This window comes from Chenopodium album, chromosome 9, assembly GCF_948465745.1.
Source record: "Chenopodium album chromosome 9, dcCheAlbu1.1, whole genome shotgun sequence".
Lineage (NCBI taxonomy): Eukaryota > Viridiplantae > Streptophyta > Magnoliopsida > Caryophyllales > Amaranthaceae > Chenopodium > Chenopodium album.
In genome coordinates, this window is record NC_137842.1 from 61,106,596 (window position 1) to 61,124,892 (window position 18,297).

The 18,297-nt window shown below is 35.6% G+C and overlaps 1 protein-coding gene across 1 annotated transcript; it reads left to right on the forward strand.

The window, feature by feature from the left end:
* Positions 1–2,717: 2,717 nt before the first annotated feature.
* LOC145560027 (MMS19 nucleotide excision repair protein homolog) lies at positions 2,718–18,262 on the forward strand. The gene is made up of 22 exons (XM_081621282.1): positions 2,718–2,890; positions 2,982–3,044; positions 3,163–3,217; positions 4,551–4,648; positions 5,298–5,456; positions 5,621–5,680; positions 6,137–6,325; positions 6,564–6,617; positions 7,665–7,751; positions 7,848–8,577; positions 9,328–9,707; positions 10,067–10,140; positions 10,544–10,649; positions 10,783–11,639; positions 12,039–12,114; positions 12,221–12,332; positions 14,953–15,029; positions 15,357–15,437; positions 15,851–15,930; positions 16,021–16,073; positions 16,476–16,586; positions 17,893–18,262. Exons 1-20 carry the CDS (start codon positions 2,819–2,821, stop codon positions 16,034–16,036), a joined length of 3,426 nt encoding a protein of 1,141 aa, XP_081477408.1. The 5' UTR covers positions 2,718–2,818; the 3' UTR covers positions 16,037–16,073; positions 16,476–16,586; positions 17,893–18,262.
* The last annotated feature ends 35 nt before the right edge of the window (positions 18,263–18,297 follow it).

Consider the following 18,297-nt stretch of genomic DNA (forward strand, 5'->3'; position numbering starts at 1 on the left):
TCACTTCCTAGAAAACAACCAATAATCACAAATTAATACTTAACCAAATTTCCAGCAATATAAATTAGATTAAAAGTTCTTAAAATTTCCTTAAAAACATGTTTTTTTATGCTTAATTAATCAATAGAAATACAATAGGAACAAAAGCCCCAAATTAATTGATTATAAGAACCCTAAAATCCCAATTTCAATAAATTAAAACCCTTGGTTTATAATTCATAAAATCTGAAAATTTATAACATAATTAAAATCTGAAATTATTAGTTTAAAACATCAAAAACATGATTTTGATACTAAAAATATAATCTTTATACTACAAAATCAAAACCCAAAACAATTTAATAATAAACAAGATAGTAGAACAAAAATAAAAGGAGGAGGAAAGAGGGGCAGCCACGGTGGGCCACGGCTGGGCCGCTTGGTGGGTCGCCGGCGGTGGTGGGCGGTGACCGGCGACCGGCGGTGGTGGGCAGCAGGCGGCAGCAGGGGAAGCAGTGAGCTATGCTCACGTGAAGAAAGAAAATAAAGAAAGAAAAAGAAAAGGAAAGACAAAAAATAATTAAGGGAAAAAAAATGAAGAAATAAAATAAAGAGAAGAGAGTTTACTAACCTTTTTGTATGGGGAAAAATTTGGGGATGTATGGGGTATTTATAGGAGAGAGAGTTGTAGGGTAAGTAGTAAGATTGAGCCTCATAAAATTAATGGGCCAATTAAGTAAATAAGATGAGTTTGACTTTGTTTGTTTGGACATGAATTATAGAATGAAGGTATGTATAAAAATTTGTACCAAAATAATTTTCGACCCAAAATTAAAAATTGAAACTTTTGAAATTAAATTCCGAAAAAATACAAATAAATATTATAAATAATATATAATTTCATTTATAATATATTTAAAAATATGGGGGATTACAACCAGAGACCAAATTAAACACAAATAAAACCTTGTCTTTCGAAGGAGTCCGAAAAACCTTGTCTTTCGAAGGAGATCGAAAAGCCTTGTCTTTCGAAGGAGATCGAAAAAACCTTGTCTTTTGAAGAAGATAAACCCTTTCTTTCGAGGGAGACATTATTGTAACCTAAGAACCAAAAAACTTAAAAGAAAATAAAGTTTGGGGCTTTCCACAAAATTGGTAATGGAGGCTAAAGTTTATAAGAGAGGACGGAGGCTAGGGTTTTTTTTATTCAATTTTCAGTGCTTTGAGGGGTGGTTAGTACATATTTTGATTTTTTTTTCCCTGTAAAAAAAAAAAAACAAATAAAGGTTGCATCGCATAGACGGAGTATCCATCAAAACTGGATCCACGGCCAATCAAAACAATCGGATCCCGGTGTAGAAACGTTTAACCGTTGTAGGTAAACATGGGTAACAGGCCGTGCCGTGCCGCCGCGGGCCGTGCCTGGCTGTGCCGCGGTGGGGGGTCGTGCCATGCCGTGCCGGCTCCGCGGCGGACCGTGCCGTGCCGTGCCTAATTTTGGCACACCCCAGCCCACGGCACGGCACGACCCACGTGCCTGGCGGGCCGTGCCGGGCCGCGGGCTAAACCGTGCCACTTTAATTTTTTTTTTATTTTTTTTAAAATAATAAATGTAAATAAAAAAACGATATATATTTTTTAGTACAACTTAATTTTATATAAATAATGTGATTAATTTATGTTTATGTTAATGTTAATATATTTTGTTTGGAACAACTTTATTTTAATTAAGGTTATATAAATTATTTATCTAATTATGTTTAAGTTTATATAAACAAATAAAAACAATTTTACTAATTTAGCAATAAACAACAATGCATATAATAAAAAATTACGACTGTGATAATCCGAAAATACAAAAAATTGAAGAATAACTTATTTTATCATATGCCGGGAGCCGGTACGATAAATCGATAATACAATTAATTAATGATAATTAAAAATCGTACAATATTTGGTGAATAACTTCATTTATTATACAAAATACGAAGTTCGATATTACAAAAATTGTACAATAGTGTATAATGGTGAGTAAATATGGGCCTCGTGCCGTGTCGGGCCCGACCGTGCCATGTGCCGTGCAGGCGTGCTGGCCCACGTGCCGGCCACCGTGCCGCGTGTCGTGCCTGTGCCAAAACTCATTTTTTTGTTCACTGCACGGCCCACAGGTGGGCCGCCATGCCGTGCCGGGCCATGCTGGCGTCGTGCCGCCCGCGTGCCGGCACGGCCCGTGCCCACCTTTAGGGCATGTTCGGCAAAATGTAGCTGTGAAGGTAGCTGTAGCTGTGGAGATAGCTGTGAGCTGTGGAGATAGCTGTTAGCTGTCAACAAGCTGTTAGCTGTGAAAAAAGATAATTTAGGTATGATTGTTCGGTAAAGTAGTGGTTGACTAGCTGTTACATTTAAAAATCAATATTTTATTTTTAAAACTATACATTAATTTTCAAAAGCTACTTCAAAAGTTACCTCTAACTTCAAAAGCTAATAATCCTAGCTTTTAATAAAAGCTACCCCCACCACTAAAAGCTACTTGAACCATTACTTTGTCAAACACTCACATTTTTTGTTGAGTAGTGGTAGTCAAACCACTAAAAACTACCTAAAAGCTACTCAAAAGCTAACGCCGAACACGCCCTTAGTTGTAGGCTAGAATAGAGGGAGTATTTTTATGTCTTGTTATCAAGAAGTTAAGCACCCCCTTTTAAAGTCTTAAACCCTTAAACCCAAAAAATCGAAAGTGATTCTTCTTAATTTCAATTCTCATATCTTCTCCTTCATTCACTTATCAATTACAAGTATAACTGGTTTTATTTTTCTCTGTATAATTCCCAAGAAATATATGGAGCCACATAAATCATTGATAAAACAAATCGAATCCTTTGTTGATTCTTCAGCCACTCCTGCTCAACAGGTCCAATTTCTTCAATCTTAACTTTATAATTTCATTTATATTTAATCGAAATTTGAACTTCAATTTCCCCATTTTGCAACTTTCTTTGCAGATTACAAGTGTTAATTCAATTGCTTCTCTGTTGAAGAATGACTCAATTACAATGGAGTTTTTGGTAAATAATTTGTTCATATATAATTACATCAATATTTTCTTCGTTATTGTGTAAAAATTATCTGGGTTTTATATTGAATTCGTTGCATGATCAGTATTTTTAATTTGGGTAACATTAGGTAAAGGAAATGGAGCTGTATTTGACCACCACTGACCATATTCTTCGTGCAAGAGGTACTAATTTTGTTCTTAAGCTTTGATTTTAATAAAATGTTTTACATCCATTTATAAAAGATTAGTTCTTCCCTTTTTTATGTATTTGTTGCTGATGTTTGTCTTTCTAATAATTGGTGAATAAGAAATATTGGTGTTAAAATTTCTAGCTTAATAGCATGAGAGGATTTTAGCTAGGTTATTGCTTATAAGGGGAACTCGAGTCAATGTTTTGTACTCACTCGAGATTTCTTTCCGTGCAATCGTGCATGATTGAGATTCTTGGTAGCATGAATGTCGGGTAACCATGTAAATGAGGTAGTTGTATAGATGCTAACATATTAACAGATGATAGTAGTACAAATGTGTTGTTGGTGGACGTTATTGGGGGTGGGGCAGCACAGTGGCAGTTGCAAGGCGAGGATACCAGTGAAGGTTTTATTGGTTGAGGGTATTATTTGTAGTTTAGGGGGTTATGCTTTTGTAATTTTTGTTCAGCAATTGGCAATCATGTTTGGTTAGGCGAAGGAATTGGCAAGTTCTAGCTATTAAGGGGTACCTCCGTACCTGTACTATTGATGCCCAATATAATGTATTATAATGCATCTGATACACTGAATCATGTTTCCGACAAATTGGTAGAAGTTGTCAAGGGGCTGAAGATACAACATAGATGCGAAGCTGTGAAAGTTATGCTAGATAGTCATTTAAAAAGAGATTAGCTCTGCATGAAGATCAGCTTGATTTTGCTTGTATTTGACAATCAATCACAGGCATAACAAGCTGTTTTTCCAAATTCAATAAGATGATCTCGTATTCTCATGTATAATTGATTTAACATTATCCTATTTGCCCATTGTGATATCATGTTGAACTTAAACGAACCTCGAGAAAGCCAATTTTGAGTTGATTCTTGAACTACTCTACTGTTCACTAATTAATGGGAGAACTAGATGGCTTAAATCCTAGTTTCCTACTACGTTTTCCTTGAACATACTGCTTTCATGCAACTGTGACAAGTGTATTTACTGGTATTTAACCCAAATAACATACCATAGAAACAAACATCCATTGTGGTGAAGTTGAACAGGCAGCATTGGACATTCTCAACTACATTTTCTATTGCATGCTTTTGTAGCTGAGCTACCAATTATAAGAGCTGTACATAGTTCTTTGACAGGTGACTACATGAACCAAACAAGGCCTTATTATAGATTTACGTCATTGTAATTTGTCACCTGAGTAGCAAACGGTTTTGCAAAGTCAATGATTCTGTAGTACTACTATATGTTTTGTTTCTGCTGCTCTCATTGAACTGTTTGATTCATGTGTGATCATGCTTGTTTCTTTTTAGGTATACTTCTCCTTGGAGAAGTGCTTGGGCATCTTCAAACAAAGCCGCAAGATAGAACTACTATACACACATTAGTAGGATTCTTCAGTGAGAGACTGGTGAGGCTGCAACTCCTTATGATTTTTATTAATTTGGGGGAGATAATTTTGTCTGGTTGCTGTTGTCATCTAGTGATGAAGTTTTTACACATTCCCTTTTATTTTTATCTTTTTTAAATATTGAGTATATTTTGAGAGCAAAGTAAGTTTCCTATTAATTGTAATCTAAAACTTGGCTTCCTCTTTCTTTCTCTTTTTTTTTTTTTTTTTTTTTTTTTTTTTACTTTTTTGCTAATATATTTCTTATAAATGCTTTAGATCAAAGCTTGGTGTGTTAAATTTCATTCATCAATTTATTTTGACATTATCATCTCTCAAATAAACAATGGTCTTTGCATCTTCTAATACATAGTCTATTGGGAGATAAATGATAAACAATGGTTTTTTCTTGTGGGCTCTTGTAAAACAGAATACTCCCTTCAATCATAATAGAGACATCTGAAATTTGTGGTCAAACCTTGCTAAATATATATTATGCAACTGTAATATATTTTTTCTATCATTACTCAACATTTTTTTCAAAATAAATTTATGGTCTAGGTTAACGAGTTTTAACCATCAAATAAGATTGTTCTATAATATTGGGATGAAGTTAGTAAAATATCTATTCTGTTTTTGTAATGTGATGTATCATACTAAAATTCATTAGGCAGATTGGAGAGCATTACGTGGAGCACTTGTTGGTTGTCTGGCCCTTGTCAGAAGAAAATCTAATGCAGGTGTGGTCACTGGAACTGATGCTAAGATTTTGGCCCAGTCCTTTTTGGAAAACTTACAGGTGCAATCTCTGGGACAACATGACAGGAAGGTATGATGTGACAAGGTACCTTATGTGAATAATGTTATTAGTAAGTAGTAACAATGTTGGAAAATATTTTTCTTGTTTGCGGCAGTGGTTCATGTTCATTTTGTTCGTTCTTGTCGAAGAATTGGATACATAGCTCTAGCTTATCTTTGATGTTATTGCTGCAGCTGTGCTTTGAACTTCTAGAAGGCCTTCTTAATCGTTACCCAGAATCGATTTCCACACTGGTATGTTGTTTAATCTATTGTACAAATCCCATTTCAGGTCTTTCTCAAGTAAGTTCTTATCAGTAATAATTGATTGGCTAGCATTATCTACTATTACTACTGCTTTGCTCTGAAATCTTGTTAGTTGCTTTTTGGAATTTTTTTTAATGTGGCATCGTGGTTGTTATGTCACTTATGTGCACTTTGTGTTGATGGAATCCTCCAATCTTGTTCTACTATAGTACTGTTGTCTCTATATTTCACGCTGTTATAATATCTACTGTCCACCTCACTGTCATGGTTTTGATGTTACGCACCTATGTTATATAGTTTTCACAAGTATCTCTGAATTTATACTTTTGGCTCTCATTGATTTGCATATATAAGGTTTTGAATATGCATGCTGATTTCATCTGCAATGTTTCTCAACTTTTAGAGCTTAAAAATCATCCCTAACAAGCTTCACTTTTACTTTAGGGTGACCACGTTGTTTATGGTGTCTGTGAAGCCATCGAAGGAGAGAAAGATCCTCAGTGCTTGATGCATGTTTTCCATATCGTGGAGGGTCTGGCACAAATTTTTCCTGATCCTTCTGGACCTGTAGCTAATTTTGCTGAGGACTTCTTTGATATAATTGGCCGTTATTTTCCTATCCACTACACACATGTAAGTTTGATAATTTGATAAATCTTTTCACTGTTCTTAAATATTCCATCTATCTAATTATTGCTCCCTCTAGATGGGCCTACTTTCTTCACTTAGCGATCTGTTTCCTTTGCTGCTGTGAGGCCAATACACTTGTTTATCTTTTTGTCTGAGACAGAGCTTTTACATCTTCTCTATGGTTTGAAGTTCTCAGATTAATTTTCCTACTTTATATTGTTTTGGGTGCATTCTCATCCAGCCAAAGAGTGAAGATGTTGATATCAGCAGAGAGGACCTTTCAAGGGCTTTGATGGTATGCAATTTCTTGCGTGCTTTGTTCAATTGAATATGTTCATGAGCAGTATTTCTGTATCAAGCGCATTCTTTTCTGGTTGCAACTATAGTTTTTATGAATGCTTGGAGTCAATGAACTGGATTATTTTAGAGCCTCATAATTCTAACTAATTGTTGTCTGAACTCTGAATTCTGAGTTTGCATTATGGAAAGGTTGGGTTGTTTCCTTAAAAATAATGGAGATTTAACTTTTACAACAATGTTTATAAAAGAATGTCTTGTGTTACAAATTCCCAGTACATCTTTTAACAAAGATATATCTGTTCACTAATGATTCAAAATTATGTTTTAGGCCTCTGTAATTGTTTCACCGAGTCTATTTTTCAAAAATCCTTGTCTATCCAGTTCCCTTAACATCCTGATGTGAAAGTTGTTACCAGAGCATATCTAAGTTACAAAGAGGTTTCTAGTCTTTCTACCTCCAACACGATAGTGTCTTTAGTTACCAATTGAACCTGAATGTCTTCCCTAACATAGGAAGGGAGCTGGTCTTGTTAGCATGGATTCTTTGTTCTGTATGTTCTCATTGCTAATGGTGCCCACCTGAGGTTCCTGAAAGGCCTTATTTTCCAGTTTTGCTTGATCTGATCTCTGGGGCAACCTGATTATGTGTGTTAATATAAATATATTAGCTGTAAAGTCTAGTTGGATCCACAATTAAAGGGAGTGAACAGTCTGTTCTATAACTATTCTCAATTCTCAAAGAATAAGGTGTGGTGTTCTGTTAGGATGCAATTGGTGCTTGGAATGTTGGTGCCAAGGGTGTGCCATTTTGGCCAACCTAATTATATGAGGGTCCACTAGTCCATCTGACTGGTTGCAAGGGGTTTGGTACTTAAGGATTTTGACTATACTATTATTGTGTGTTTTAGGAATTAACACAAACTTAAATGGGCTTCAAGATCCATAATATTACAATAATTTTGTCTTCTGCTGCTTTTGAATCTTTTGTTATCTTTGAATTTCAATTTCAAATTTTCATCCTAATAATCTTTTAAATATACAGATGGCGTTTTCTGCTTCACCCTTTTTCGAGCCATTTGCCGTTCCCTTGCTTCTGGAGAAACTTTCTTCTAATCTGCCTCTCGCAAAGGTTGGTAATGAATACAGTTCCATATGTGCCTCGGTGCAGCTACTTTAAGAATTTGATACTTTATTACTTTTCCTGAGCTAGATTTAATGTCAACAGATTGATTCACTAAAATATCTAAGCGACTGCACTATAAAGTACGGGCCTGATAGAATAGCAAAGCATGCTGAAGCTATATGGAACTCTTTGAAAGCTGCAATATGTAATTTACCTGGAGGCCCAAGAGAAGATGTTTCATCATTTGCTTCAGATTTATCGAATGGTATGAGCTTTGAAGAGAATGAAATTACAAAAGAAGCACTAAATCTTCTGCAAAAGGTTGCCTCACAACAGAGCAGTGGCTTCCTGAACTTAGCTCTTAAAGATAGGGACATAAACAACCTTATCAACTCGTTTACTGCTTCTGGAAGTTCCGATTCTATTCCACCACAGAATGAGCAGGAACTTTGTTTTGTTGGTCGTATTTTCTCTGTTTTGGCAAAAGCATCAACATCTTCATGCAATACAGTGTTTGATACTCTCTTCCTCCGTTTACTGGCCAATCTCAGGGTTCCGGCTAATACTGGTCAAAAAGATGTGCTAGCTATAGATTCTGATTCTCCTTGCCAGAAATTGAATTTCAGTGCCCTTTATCTTTGCGTCGAAATCCTTGGTGCATGTAGAGAGTTGGCTGTTGCTTCTGTTCAAGTCAGTTCAAGTTCAAATTTTGTCAATGATGCGTGGTGCCAGAAGCTTATTGGATGTTCTAGTTCATTGATGAAGGCAATGGTCTCTGATTTGGTACCAAGTACAAACGAGATCTATCATGAAGCATATATTTCTATTAAAGGTTAGTGCTTTGGCTTCATGATGCTTTTTTAATATCATGGAATGACTATATAATTTTTCAACAGTACATATAAAAATAAAAGGTGGCTGTATGTTCTACGTTTATCATATTCATACCTATACTCTCCCAGTACCTACCGGTCACCATTCATCTGTCCCTTCTTCATATATCCTTTTTCTTTCCCTCCTTCAGGAAGGTTTAAGTATTATGATTAAGGAACTTGAAAGGGATTTTTTTTTTTTTTTCAGCAAAAGTCGAATATGAAGAAAGTTTGCAGATTAAGTTCTACTGAATTACTGATTAATGTTTCAAAAAAAAAATTCTACTGATTAACAATTTGTGTGCAGTTTTGGATTAAGTTCCGCTGATTTAAAATTTTGTGTGCAGTATTTTCATGTTCTTTTCTGAAGAGATTCCTCATCAGACACGATATAAAATGAAATGTCCATTCTAAATTCATTGTTGAATTTTCTCTGGATAATCTACTCACAGCGCCTGTTCTCTGCCGGCAGAAAACTAGATATTTGCTGTAACCTTGCCAAACGCTATCTGTGACTGTTTTGTACCAACTTTTGAGATAGCAATCTTTAATACATTTTGTTTATGAGTTCCGATAACTTGTTTGCACTTTTGTTTCAAATTTTGTCGTTATAAGGCTAAAAGTTAATTATTGCATGGACTAGGGATGTGGAATCTGAGGCCATTTTATTCTTATCCATATTTATTTATACTTGTTATTATGTGTTGCAGTGAAAGGTCTTCAGACTCTGGCTACTTTCCCTGGAGATACTGCTCCAGTGTCAAAATCATTGTTTGAGAACATTGTGGTTACATTGGTATCAATTGTAACTAATAATTTTGATGTGACTGCACTATGGAAAGCATCAATAAATGCACTAACAGAAATTGGTACATTTCTGAATGAATACCATTGTTCTGAGAAGTTGCTGAGCTTCATGTCTACTGCTGTTGAGAGGATGATTGTGTTGATCTCGATGGATGATTCCACAATGCCTTATTCTCTACTTTTAGAAGCATTATCTAAAATTAGTACTAGTGGGTATACGTTTCTGTTGAGAATTGTTCAAGAATGGCAAGAAGCTTTGTCTGCCAAGTTTGCTAAAGTCTATGTAAGTTTGTATACCTTTTGTTATCTGTTCTACTTACTGCATCATTTTATATTATGGACTTCCTCCCTGTGTTCCATTGTGGTTACCACAAATACTTTTGGCACCAATTTAATGGAATTGAATAGTAGAGTAGAGAAATTCAGTTGGTAGGTGTAGTACCCAACTTGGACGAAAAAAATTGTTGTGATAGAAGGGTTACTAAAAATGTCATGTTGCTGCTAAACTTGTACACCTAAAAAGCATTTGGCAAAGGAAGTACATCTGTATCTTTTCTGTGTATTCTAGCAATTGCACAAATCCTTTGCCTCTATCGTGCATTTACAGAATTGGTAATTTTACTTTGGCTTTTTCTCTAATAGGTTGATGGCGATGTGAAACTGAGTGCAGAACTTGTCCAGCTTTTGGATTGCTACTCTAAGAACTTGCTTCCACGGTATTTACTAACTAGAAAAATCTTCCATCCAGCTCACCAAAGGCTCATTGTATCTGTTTAGCTTTAAACTCTCTCTGTAATATAAAGGAATCTCATTCAATTCACGTTCCTTGTATACACTATGATAACTGACTAACTGGGTATTAGCTAAAACCAGTTCAGCAATTATCTTGAATATGATTAAAAGATAACACTTCCAAAGGGACAAATCACAGTAAATTTTTTTTTCCTACAGTGAAGATAATTTAGTTGCCATCATTCCAGATATTCTTCTATTTGACCCCCCATTGATTCTTGTTTACCTATGATTTTGCTATCACTCATTGATGCTGGACGTATCACTGAGGACAATGGCCTAATAAGTAGAAATTGTTGACTTGAATTATTGTCCATGTGGGCTTAGGTTTCACTTGTGTGAGGGCTCTGAAATTGTTCCATTCCGCTTAGCCATTGATGTCTGGGATCAAATTGAAGCAGCCACGGGAAGCAGTTTTTGTGCTGAAGGAAAGGTAAGTAAATAAGTTCATTTTAAAGCCTTTTATTGTGGTCTTAACTCTCCGCATATAGGCTCCATCTATTTTTTGTAACTAAACTCTATATTCTCTATGATATGGGAACTAAAATTTTCTAATGGCTTAGCAGCTTCTCGATGCAACAAAGATGGCACTAAAGCTAGCTGTTGCTATGTTGTCGGAAGAAAATCAATGGCGAATCATCGAGAAAGCTTTTAAAGTGATTTCATTCCACTTATCTTTCTCACCCAACTTTGTCCCTTCCAAGCTTAGAGAGTTGCAAATATCAGAAGATTCAGATGGTTTCACATGTAGAGATGAGTGGCTTACTACATTGTTTGCATCTGTAATTATTGCACTTCGCCCTAAGACACAAATTACTAACATTAGAGCTGTTATTGAGTCATTGCTGACAGCTTTCATAAATGGTCATGTGACATCAGCTCAAGCATTGTGTTCAATCGTCAATAAAATGTCTCTAGCGAAAGAAGACATGCAGGACTCTAGCTACTTTTACCTGGATGATATTCTGACTTTGATTTTAGAAAGGAGCTTGGGAAGTTGTACTGATCTTTTTCTTTCAAGCAGCTCTGAGATTTGTGATTCTGATGAGCTTCGTTCAAAATTTGTTGATTGTGTACTGCCTCAAGCCCATTGTATCTCTGGTCTTGCATGGATAGGGAAAGGGCTGCTAATGAGGGGGCATGAAAAGTTAAAAGACATAACTATGATTTTCTTGAGATGTTTAGTTTTAAGCAGTGAATTAGATACCTTAGCTGAAAATATTGGTGGGTTAGAGAGAGAGGTGGAACACTCGTTGGCGAGGTCTGCAGCAGATGCGTTTCATGTTCTTATGAGTGATTCTGAAGATTGTTTGAATAAAACATTTCATGCTACTATAAGGCCTCTATACAAGCAACGGTTTTTCTCTACTGTGATGCCAATTCTGCTGTCTGCTGTGAAAAAGACCCATTCCCCTACAGTGAGGTACCCAAAATAAAGCTCTTGAATTCATGATTCTTACAATTACATCACCTATGAAGTTCATCTCTGTATTTCTGACTGTTGATTCTATAATGTCTTTATCAATTCTACAAGTGAGCTATTTTCTTGCATGTTCAAGCTGTGTTGTCCAGTAGGGTAGTTTCTTATGATTCTATTTTACTACTGAGATTCTGAGAACTACTGTATATGTTGCTTAGATCTGTATTTGGATTTGTCTGCCATCAATTTAAGTCAGCAGAACATATGCATAAAACTGTGATGTTGTCATTGCAGCTAGGCCAACTTCCAGATGTTTTAAATGCTTTGCTAGTGTCAAGTTTGATGTAAAATGAATTCATGTTATAGTCTTGTAAACAGACATACTACTCTCTGCAATTTCAGATCTATGCTTTACCGGGCAATTGGACATGTTATCACTGATACACCTCTAGCAGCTGTCTTGTCAGAAACTAAGAAGGTCTTGGTCGCTGATTTTACTAAGCCGTTTTATTTATTTATTTTATTTTTCTGTTGTAATGGATGCCTCAGGCTGTAACTGATCTTGTTTTTGACATTTTTGGCAGCTGCTTCCTCTACTCTTGGATGTTATCTCTGTACTTAGTGAGGACATACTCAATAAAGATATGATCTACAATCTCTTGCTGGTTCTTTCTGGCCTTCTAATGGATAAATCTGGTATGTTATTCTACTTCACAGAATTCGGAGAAGAAATCTGAATCATGATTTACTTTGTAGATAAAGTAGATGCAGTTTACAGCCTTACTAAGTCTAAATGATAGATTGAATGATTTTTTTTTTAATTGATTAGAATGATTAAATGATTGTTAGCCAAAGTTTTGAAAAGACCACATTATTTTAAGTTTTATTCTTTTTTGTTACTTAGCATCTATTAATGGCCAAAGAGTATGAGGGAGGGGTTGTCCTCAAGTTGAAAACAATACTCCTCCGTTTTTATTAGTCAACACATTTCTATTTAGCACACAAATTAAGGAGAAGTGGGAAAGAAATATTAAAGACAAAGGTATCCGTATACCTTCCAACCATTACCAGTTACCGCCTACGAGTATCTTTCCCTCTCATCATAACCATTCACCATCATTCTCTCTCCTCCTCAACTGCACGGTCTGCACCTCCATTCTTGATCATCTCACCTTCTAAAATATCTCTCTCCTTTTCTTTTAGCAATTAAAGATTCAAAACAAAAAAGCACAAATTAGCTTATTGAAAATGTAAATTAGATCTATGATTGAAGGTTTTATCCTCTGCGGCGTAGGTAGTTTTGAATGGCGCTGTTCGCGGAGGAGAAAGGAGAACTTGAGGGGGAGAGAGAGTTAGTGAGAGGAGGGAGATGGGGTTACGTCGGGGAAGAGAGGTGGTGTCAAGCAGGGGTCGGAGAGGTTGTGGTGGTCGGGCAAGTGGTGTCGTGGTAGTGGTTGCAGAGTTACGAGAAGCTCTGGGGGCTTTTAATGGTGATTTCTTTGGGAAATTGGGTATGTTATAAGGAAGAGAGAAGAGAGAAGTGGTGGTAGTGGTTGTTGTGATGTTGATAGTGATGGTGAAATGGTGATGGTGATGATTTTGATGATAGAGGTGGTGGAGTGAGGAAGATAATGGAGGAGTGAGAAATCAGATTCTTTGCTTAAGAGAGATAGAAGATGAGTTGGGGAAATTGGTGAGGGTAAAAATGACATTTTAACATATAAAACTTGCCTAAAATAGAAACGCGTCAACTACTACCTCTGTTTCATATTATGTTCAACAAATAAACTTGCACAGACTTCTAGGCAAAATTTGTTTGTGAGTGTTGAATAAAGAGAGAAAGATAATGATGCATGTGATGAGGAGAGAGAGAGAGAGAGAGAGAGAGAGAGAGAGAGATGACAACTTATTAGGAAAGAAAAAAATTTTGTTGCACATAATGTGTAGCAACCATTTTTGGTAAATGTTGCACATAATATGAAACGGAGGTAGTATTACAATTCCATTCAATTCCTGTAAATCTCTCCTATAGTACAATCAAATAACTCTTAGTAGCCTCAGCTGCCTTAGCCCATGGCAACACTAAAGATGTTATTATATCCTACAAATGATCATTCACTACACAATCATCGTAACAGCTTTGACCCACATCAAGTTATTTTCTTTTACCTGTTTATCTCCATACCCTGTAAAGAAAATCTACAGCCAATATTTATTATTCAGAGTACAAACCCCCTAGACTTTCTATGAAAATAACCTCTAAAGATTATTTGACAAGATTCACTGTTAACTCAGAAAGCAGGAGATATCAGGTAAAATAGCCCACTTTGACTTGGAGCCTATCTTAGTATTAATCCTTCCCAACCCCATACTTCTCTTGAAGGTTTATCACGTTTAGAGGAACCTTTGCCTTCCAGATGAAGTTTGCAATTGGAGAAGCTAATACCTAGAGGATCTTGCTCAGCAGCTTTTGAAAGACTTGTGAGTTGTAAGCATGGTACAAGTATATGACCGCTTCGTTCAATTAGGTTGTATTTTAAGAGATTTCAATTGATGGCGCTGAAATTGTTTGTAACAGTTAGTGGTGTTTTTTTCGAAATCCCACAATATCGTTCAAATCAAACATTCAAATCCTAGTTGAATATTACTTAATTATTCAAAATATAGCGAAAAAGTCCCCATGTCTCCCCTAATAATGGTTTTAAGCCTCTAATAGTTACTATAACTACTACTGTAATAGCATACATTGATATAAAACCCTATATAGGCTTTGAAATCAAATCGTATCACGATGACCAAGATACGATCTGCAATCAACACATCAATTCCGTTTCCGTTACACCATGATTGTTCCCACAATTGTGACCAAAACAGTATTTTCGAACAATTTTTAAAGAACAAGCCCTTGAAGAGACAATCCTACTTTCAGTATATTTAGAAGTATTTAGTTTCTCCATTGTGGGAGCAAGAACATTTTGCAATTGAGTAGTGAGACTGTGAGAACAATACCTGTTAGCAAATTTCTGCTTAGATCTGCTTTTGTGATACTGGAACCAAACTAATCATCTCAGGTTGCACATTGATTTAGGTTGCCCTTTTGAGATTAAAAATAGTCGTACAAAATCAGTACTTTAGATACATTCATTGATAGTACTCATTTTTATCTAGAAGGAAATAACTGCAAGACATTTTTTTGAGCTTGCTATATTTTCTTTGAAAGTCTATTTTGAATAAGATATTAAATGTTTCTGAATATTATTATTATTAGCTTTTGGATAACAAATGAATATATGTATTCCACTTCTGTCTTTTGCAGGACAAGACACTGCTGTGGAGAATGTCCATGTTATAATAAACTGCTTGACTGGACTTGTCTCTTATCCCCATAAGATGGTAATATATGTCACTTAGTAGCTTTCTTTTTTCATCTTTTTGTTTTTTACATTGTTTGGCATACCTAATTCTGCATGCCTTTATTTTAAATTAGGTATTCTCACCAGGTAGCTTTACACTTTAAGAATTCACAATACATTCCCAGTTTTAACTCATAAAGTACCCCTGAAGTAACTTAACTTACAGATATTTATATACAAGTGCAGCTTGTTTTGTTTTTTTACTGCTTGACCTGTGGCTCTGAAGGCTGATGTTTCTAGTTTTCATGTATGTAATTTAGCTTGATTGTGATGAAGTAATGTACTAGTTCCTTCTTAATTTATGCAGCTTGTACGAGAAACTGCAATACAGTGTCTTGTTGCTGTGTCAGGGATGCCTCATACAAGAATTTATCCAATGCGGTTACAGGTTAATATAACTTTCTATACCCAAAAACACATGTACCATCTACCCTATAATTGTCAAGACAATTACTTTTTGGGTAGAACCTTATTTTTGGTAGTTAAGAACCTTATTTTTGGTAGTTTTTTTTTTTTTTTTTTTTTTTTTTTGTTGGTAAAAGTAATAAAAAGTTATGTACAAGGAGGTGTCATAGTGTATGCTAGGATGTCCTGAGCAAAAATCATCACGCCCTCGGGTTATTGTGTGTAATCCTGAGTCCTGACTGCATTTCCTATCGCCGAACTGTCAAAATGTTCTGATGACTGGTGAATTGAAATTAGTTGTAAATTGAGAACTATTTGAAATACCCTTCCCTTGAGTCAATGTAGTGCCAAAGAGATGGAATTGGTTAATGTTGGATTTTATGTTTGATAATTTAGGTGCTAAGAGCTTTGTCCAAGGTTCTTGATGATCCAAAGAGGAGTGTTCGCCAAGAAGCTGTCAGATGCCGGCAAGCATGGTCTGTATTATTTATATCACTCTTACCATCTATATCATAGTTAATCCCTCATAGAAACTTCTCTTATTGAATTGTATTTTTGTTTAACAGGTCTTCATTCGCGTGAAGAATTTGTTATTATTAAGACCAATAGGAGTTGCGTGGTGAGCTTTATAATTCTTCTACGATAACCTTAGTATAGAACTCACTAAGGGAGTGGTTAGATGTGTGCAGTGCTATCCTGAATATAGAGTGGTGCTGAGGCTGTTCTCAAAGTTTGGAGATAATTGTTTTTAGAGAGTAGGCACTAAGGGATAATGTTGAGCAATAAAAGGTACGCTCTATAAGCATAAAAGTGACTGGAGTTGTATTACTGACCCGTAAAATCTTCAGTCAAGGCAACTATGGGCTAATAGAGTAGACACATGAAGGGAAAGGGTGAGGCACATTGCATAGCTTCCTAGACTGAAAGAAAAGGGAGATATTTCAAATTGGGTTCAGGTGCAGACACAAGAGAGGAATTGGCAGTTCATTGTACACTAATGTGTTTTGCTTTTTTTTTGTAGATCTTCTGTTATTTCCGCCTAGTATGGGTCTATGGGATAGTAATTTATCATGGTGGAGGCTGTATTGTGAGATGATGAGAAACCAGCAAGAAAAGCTGAACGATTTACGAGGTATAATTGGGATTTTTTTTTTTTTTTCCCTTTTTTGTCAATATACTCTACTACAGTCCTACAAATCTACAATATATTTTCTCTATGGTGCATGTGGAACAGCCTTTTTAGAGACTCTTGACTGGCTAGGTACTACTGTATAACAGTATAATGTATAAGTATTAAATTCCTCCCTTGTGAATTTGTGATGCTCCCCATACCTAGCAATTGTGACATTGCTGGCTTATGTACAAGGTCCTCGTTGCATTTATTACATTTTGAAATAGTTTAGGGGACTAATTTATTGAGGCTAATGATCATTCGTTAGTGGTTGTTTCAAGTTAATTTCTGCTGAGTTCACCAATCTAATTCCATAATCTGTAAATTATACAACCCCATTTCTAGCCCAGAAACTAGAGTAGACCCAGAGTATTTGAAGCTTTGTGTATCTTTTGGGCTAATATAATTCTGTTGAGGGCTTCACTCTCTTGTCCAGTGTGCCCACTTGTTAAGGGTTTTGTATTTGTAGTGGGCTGACACCTGTGACTGTAAAGTGATATTGTCAACTGGCCTTGAACACAATTGAAAGCCACATCCTCAGATGTAAATTGGGATTACTGTGGTGCTTTAAAATGACCTTGATTCCTTGAATGAAGAATAATATAAGGTGGAACAGGATCGCATGGCATCTTTTCACCTAATAAAACGCCGTTATATATTTGCTTACTCCCTCCATCCCTTATTAACTAACGCACTTGGACTTTTTTCATTATTCATATAGATATATGAACTTTGACTATAGCTTTTGAGTAATGTGTGAAAATCAATTACTATCATGCAATATGTTTTTTAAATAGATATTAATGTGAAGTTCATTAATATCGACTTTTTATTAATTTTTATTATTGTTTGATTATACGAGTATATATTAGTGGTATAATATGAAGACATATGGCTCCCTACTCACAAAATTACTTCTACTGAGCCTTTCCCTTCTCTTCCTTTATGTGCCATTCGCTCTTCCATGTGCCATTCCTTTCTATCGCTTTCCTTTACTAATATTATACCCAATGAATCGTAAGGCTCAGTAGAAGTAATTTTTCTTCTCTATGATGAATGATCTTAATGGGTTTGAAATGCCTTTAAATCTTCACTCTAATCTTCTTGTCTTTATGTTCAGTGTGGCATATAACTTGTCCTCTCTTGCTTTTCTTTTATACTTAATCATATGAGGGAATATGTTCTTGTTGCTTTTGGAATTGCTGTACTTTTCTAATTTTGTTTTTGTGAAGAAAGAAATACTAACTTGCGAAACATGTCTCTGCAGGTCTTCTGGAAACATCAGCTCAACTCGCCTCAACTGATCAATGGGCGAGGTTGTGTAAATTTGAAACTGTGTAAATGTTTCGTCATTTTGTTATTACCAAATGGTGTGAAACAAGTCCATTACACTTCGGCATCGATGATTAATGTGAAGTTATTATGACTTATAGCTGCAGGATCAACCTCATTATATTCTTTTTGTTGTGACTAATTTTAGAGTTAGCTCGAGTTTTTTTTCCGTAGGTAGACAAGGTACCACCTACGCTTTTTTTCACTTGGTGTAATGGCAATGAGTAACTAGGAAGATTTTTAGAGATGTATTTGTATTACTATATGAAGAAAGCATAAATGTAATCCTGAAGACGTTAATTATATCTTCTATCTTGTTCATGTTCTGGTTCTGTTCTGT

Excerpts from the sequence above, each read along its gene's own strand:
- LOC145560027 (XM_081621282.1), top strand. The coding sequence starts at position 2,819 with ATGGAGCCACATAAATCATTGATAAAACAAATCGAATCCTTTGTTGAT. Across the intron at positions 3,218-4,550 it reads CCATATTCTTCGTGCAAGAG|GTATACTTCTCCTTGGAGAA; the intron begins GTACTAATTTTG and ends GTTTCTTTTTAG. Across the intron at positions 8,578-9,327 it reads AGCATATATTTCTATTAAAG|TGAAAGGTCTTCAGACTCTG; the intron begins GTTAGTGCTTTG and ends TATGTGTTGCAG.